The 5,819-nt window shown below is 48.0% G+C and overlaps 1 protein-coding gene across 1 annotated transcript; it reads left to right on the forward strand.

Moving 5' to 3' along the window:
- The first annotated feature begins 1,030 nt into the window (after positions 1 to 1,030).
- Positions 1,031 to 3,209, forward strand: LOC112121439 (nucleolar protein 6-like). The gene is made up of 2 exons (XM_024220437.3): positions 1,031 to 1,286; positions 2,722 to 3,209. Exons 1-2 carry the CDS (start codon positions 1,158 to 1,160, stop codon positions 2,872 to 2,874), a joined length of 282 nt encoding a protein of 93 aa, XP_024076205.1. The 5' UTR covers positions 1,031 to 1,157; the 3' UTR covers positions 2,875 to 3,209.
- The last annotated feature ends 2,610 nt before the right edge of the window (positions 3,210 to 5,819 follow it).

Genomic DNA, 5,819 nt, shown 5'->3' on the forward strand with positions numbered 1-5,819 from the left:
GGTGGACTATTAGGAGAAAAAAAAACGTTTGTAGTGATAATCAGGATGGCCCATTTCAAACAGTTGACAAGAAGGTGTGAGTAACAGTAGGGGGGAAATTAGCATGGGGGAAATCGTTTAGTTTGTGTAATGACTCATCCACTCCTAGTCTTTATTCAAGCCTAATTTAATGGTGTCCAGTTTGCAAATTAATTCCAGTTCTGCAGTTTCTCGTTGGAGTCTGTTTTTGAAGTTTTTGTTGTTGAAGAATCGCCACTTTTAGGTCTGTTATTGAGTGACCAGGGAGGTTGAAGTGTTCTCCTATTGGTTTTTGAATGTTCTCATTCTTGATGTCTGATTTGTGTCCATTGATGAGCTGGCTTCCCCGCCCCACTTTCAAGAGCGACCTGCAGCAGAAAGAAGTTTCTCATCCTGAAGGAGTTAGCCTCACTAGAGCAGGAACTTGGTAGCAAGGAAGGGCCAGTGCATGGCACGCAGGCTAATTGCAAACCATATGGTTCTGCAATATGGTCCTCCCTCCGATCCAGGGGAGCACGACCTGCTGGGAACTGTACTCTCTGTGGACTGCACCTCTCTATTAAATGTGCAGTCTGCTCCATTTATGTCCAGCCCAGAGAGTGGGAGATAGGACTTAGTTTAGAGGGGAGATTCTGGGACAGGTTGAAGTCTCTTATTGATCTTTCACCGTGGCGCTAAGCACCTCTTATATTGACCTTATGCTGCTGTGGGAAGCAAAAGGAAAACGCTGATTGTTGGGAGCTGCTTGCTGGATGCAGTTCCCTCTTCCTTCCCTACGCTGCAGGGAGCTGTTACCTATTGTAGTGGTTTCCCTGGTGTTGCTGCCTCATAGTGACATTTATTACGGCAGAGTCGGTGGCTGACAGAGCTCGCCCCCCTCCTGCATGACAAGTTCCAGTGCATTGGAGTTGGTATGGTTCTGTTGCGGGACGGGTGGTGGGGAGCCCGGTGGCCAGCCCTTGGAGAGCAGGTCATTTTAACTGAAGTTGGGATGTGGCGATCCATGGAACAGTTGTAGAATTTGCACTTCTAAGAATCTTTCACCGGATCCTACTTGGCCGTGAGCCAGTGTCCTTGGTGTGTCTCCCTCCTGGGGAGCATTACACAGGATTTGTGATGTGTGATTTGTGACGCCTGACATGACTCCCTTTCAAATCCTCTTCCAGGAGGCCTTTGGAGACCTGGCCTTGTTCTTCTATGACTCGCACGGCGGGGAGGTGATTGGAGTTTTGTGGAAACCCTCCAGTTTCGAGCCCCAGCCTTTCAAGGTGAGTTTTTGACCCTCTGCTTTTAGTTTCTTGTTGTTTGTTGCGGTGCTGTGGGAAGTTTGGAGGGGGATTGTAATAACAATAGTGTCACCTAGTGTCTCAGAACAGATCTCAAAACGCTTTACAAAGGCGGTCAGTATCCTCTCATCTCACACTCGGGGAAACTGAGGCACAGAGAGGTAAAGTGACTTGCCCAAGGCCATCCAGCCAATGGCCGAATCGGGAACAGAATCCAGGTCTCCTGAATTCCAGTCCAGAGCTCTATCCACTAGGCAATAATACCCCCCCAATACATACATCCTTTGACCAACACTAACACACACACCCTCCTTAGCCCTCCTGGAGAGTAGGTGAGTGCTGTCTCCATTGACAGGGAAACTGAGGCAAAGAGCCCCACTTTCAAAGGAAGCCTGTGTTTTTTGGCTGCCCAGTTTGACACCCCCGGGCCTGATTTTTCAGAAGTGCCAAGTGTCTGTAGCTCCCACTGACCAGTAGGTGTCCAGGACGGCAGCACTGGGACCCCAAAGCTCATGCTGAGTTTGTGCCACGCAGTTTAATGTGCAAAGCTATTTGGGAGCAAAGGTGTGGCTTGGAGAGTCCCTGGGGGATGGTAAAGGTGGGTCTGATGCACAGGCGTGGATGTGATTCATGCTGCTTTATACGAGGAACTCCTCAAAGACGCAAAGAAACTTGTGATTAATGGCCCACAATTCTTCTGGCAACCCTGCCTGTTCTGCCGTCCCTCGGACCACGTGTAGCTCCTCTCTCTGCGCCTGGGGCACTTGCTGCCCTGCAGCGCTGCTGCTTTGAAATCTAGTCATTCATTGCCATGAAATGAGATGATGCCCCCAAGCCCATGCCTAGCTTTACACATCTGAATAGCTCTATTGACTTCAGTGAGATAATTCCATGCTTACAGTAGCTTGCTGGATTGGGTTCTTAACTGCCAGTAACAGATCAAAGCAAAGGCAGATCAGACACGTTGTCTTTGACCCGTTGACCTTTAAGACACCCTCTATGCATCGGTTGCCTGCGTCTGTTCCCACCTCCTAAGATGGTCAGTGAGTAATTTTCCAGTGTTCAGCGCGCACATATAAGGGGTAATTGTGATTGGAAGTGGCATCGTTGCTCTATGGGCGGGCTGCTTGGTTGTGTATGCTCTGAAGGGGGCGCTTTTGCAGCCTTCTGGTTTACAAGGTGTATTTTGAAGCTCATTTGACTGTAACAGGCGCTGTTAAAAGTGAACGTAGTGCTAGCAAAAGGGGACAGGATTGGAAGAGAAGTGGTGAGACCGGACAGTGGCAGCATTTACTTGTCATGTTGGGCTCACTGCGGGAGGGTAGGAGTGGGTAGGGGTTGCATTAGAGATTTAACTTCCGGAGAAGAATACAGCATAGATGTCAGTTAGCCCAACTCATATGCATGTGTATTACAGGCATCCAACATGAAAGGAAGAATGATGGCATCTCTAAGCTGTGAGGAGCTAGTCACCGTTCCCAATGTGGAAGCCATCCTAGAAGACTTTGAGATCCTGGGAGAAGGTCTGGTCAGATCAGTGGAGGCACGTACAGAGAAATGGACTATCTAAGACCATCAAGAGCTCTTGTTAGGCCTCCTGTACCATATCTGTAACCCTTTCTGCTTATAAAGCTGTTCAGGGGAAGAAAATTCTTGAGGAATATCTCAAATCCTGTTAATCTGGTACACATCTCATTCATAGAAGCATTGCAGCCCTTGAAAAGGGATAATATTTTCTATAGACCTAGACACCCCCTCTTTATACCTTCTCCAAAATCATCTCAAGGTGAGATGAATTGTTCATAAATGTTCCTATTTGTTCATCATGGTGAACGTTTATATAAAATTTCCATGTCTCAAATATCTGCTGGGATGTAAAACAGGAAGGGCATTTCCTAGTATAATAAAGAGATATTTATAACAACTGCTTTTATTTTTGTCACCAATAGCATTTCTCTGATAAGAGCACTTCACATGCACTCCCTCTCCCCCCGATCCCCCAAAGTGTGCATTTATATAGAGAGCAAGATTATCCAGTGTTAGAGTATTGAAAAGCGAGAAATCGGGGACACGATAAAAGTATATAAAACAATGAATGGGCTAGAGAAGGTAGATTGGGAGCCTCTGTTCTCCCTGTCTTACAGTGCAAGAACAAAGGGACATTTAGTGAAGTTAAAGGGTGAAGTATTCAAAATTGGTAAAAAGAAATACTTTTTTTTCATGCAGTGTGTAATTTGACTGTGGAACTCCCTGCCACAGGATGTCGTTGAGGCCAAAAACTTAGCAAGATTCAAAAAGTGATTGGACACCTAACTTTGAATATTCTCAATACTCATTTAGTTCCTGCTAACAAGCGTTCTGGAGGGGATATTAAACCTAATGGTTCAAGGGCTTAAGCCAACCTCTAACTACTAGAGATCAGGATGAGACTTAATATGGAGGCAGTTTATCCCACATCTGCTATTGCAGGGTTCTTGCACCTTCATCTGAAGCAGCTGGTGCTGGCCACTGCCAGAGGCAGGATACTGAGCTAAATGGACCGTGGGTCCGATGCCGCATGGCAGTGCCTGTGTTCCTGTCTCACTGAAATTGCTCTCAGAAGTCCCAACGTGTCTCCTGAGACACAGACGCGATTTTTAAATGTTGGGTATGTTAATATTGTTGAGGACTTAGACATGCCAGGAGTTAAGCCACCCCCAAGGGGTTAAATTGCCTGTAAATACCTTTTCTTGTAGCACTGTCTTCCCCCCCCCCCCCCACAGCACTGTTTGCACCAGGGGGGTTTTAGTGCAATTTAGCTATAATGTCAAATATAATTAGTGGGTGAAACACATGTCAAATCCGAGAGCAGATTTATGCCTCTGCTGTGACTTTGGAAACCGGGGGGCGATGCTGACAGGCCTACGTTGCGTTCCATTAGCAAACAGCTTGAGCAGCGATAAAACAGGTTGGAAAGCTTTTACTTCTCAGTTTTAACTTTTAAGGCCCTTCACAACGTATCTTTGCCCTGGCTACTCATCTCTTAGAGTCCTCCAACCCGGCCTTACTTGTTCATTGTCACAGTGACCCAGAAGCCCCTTCACACTTATGCATGGGAGATGCTCCCTGTAAACTGAAATTTGCGGGTTTTACAATAGGCTGCTCCAGATTTCCCCCTTAAAACTTGCCTGTGCCATGATGCCTTGGAAAACTTGGAGCGTGGCTAGGCAGCTGCTGTGCTGGAACCATGGCTTTTCACACTGGTCTCATGAGCTCCCTGCCTGCTTTGTTTGTATCCACCTGTTGCCCTCTTGGATTGTGGGCGGTTTGTGGGAGGGACCGTCGTCTTGCTAATTGTGGCCTTGTCCTCCCCTAGGGCAAGCAGGGCTTTTCTAATGTGTTAAAATCCTACTGCAGGCAAGGCAACTGTAGTTCTCACCCTGGGTAGCTGGTCCAGGTAAACCCTAGGTTCTGCTATAGGGGGTGAGCTCCGCTTTCCGGTCCAGGTCCAGGCTGAGGCCCAGTTGCAGGGTGGGCATGGAGGGAGCTCAGCCCGGCCACAGCCTGTATTCTGCCTGCCCCCTGGATTATTTATGGGGGGACAGTTCCTGTTTTGGAGCCAAGCAGTTGCCATAGTCCCCGCCCCAGTTCTTTCAATGGCTCCCCCACTTCAGTGTTTCAGTACGTTAAAAACTGTCCCCCTGTTTTCCTTCCTAAATATCCCTCGTTCTAGCCGTGGCCAGATGTTGGCCCATCGGGGTGTGGGCTCATTGCTTTCACCCCAGCACCTGTTGCCAGCACTGAATTCCCTGTAGAAACATAAAGGCAAATCAAAGCTCTGTGGTAGCTGTGACCGTAAGGTGTAGTAGACCTTCCTTGCCCTGCAGTGATGCTGCAGCATTCCTCCTCCTTAACTTTCCTGGCTTCTGCCTAGGGTAAGGCACAAACGTTTGCAGAACGTCCAGGCTGGTCTTTGCAAATGTGTTAACTCCCTTGAGTTAACTGACAATCCGTTATCCCAAATGTAGACACGCCCTTGTGCAGTACCCAAGTGCAGTGCAATCCAGAGGCTGTGTCTACACTGCAAACTTTTGCTGTCGCAGCTGTCACAGTCAGCGATGAGAGGAGGTGTGATTCCCTGAGCAAGTTGGGCCAGCAAAAGACCCTAGTATAGATACAGGGGTGGGGGTAGAGCTTATTTTCCTTGGGGGAGGAAACTGAAATACGTGCGGTGTGGCCGGTATAAGCGGTGCCAAGAGGAAGGATACTTTGCCCCTGTAGCATGCTGGTATAGCTGTACTACCAAAACCTACTAAATGTAGACCTTGCTTTGTAGTGATCCATTTTGCTGCAATTAGTCTGTGTGAGTTGGTCTACCAAGGTGCGGTAGACACAAGCTGTGATGCAGCTGTACCTCACCCCTGGGCATTTCCCCCTCTCTCTGTACTGGGGGGAGAATTATATCACAACACCACAAAGCTTCAAGCAGCCCCTTGCAGCCATAAAAAGGGAAGCCAAGACAAAAGCTCAAAGGCT

The sequence above is a fragment of the Terrapene carolina genome, unplaced genomic scaffold (genome assembly GCF_002925995.2).
Source record: "Terrapene carolina triunguis isolate 2854851 unplaced genomic scaffold, T_m_triunguis-2.0 Scaffold13854, whole genome shotgun sequence".
NCBI classification, from domain to species: Eukaryota; Metazoa; Chordata; order Testudines; family Emydidae; genus Terrapene; species Terrapene triunguis.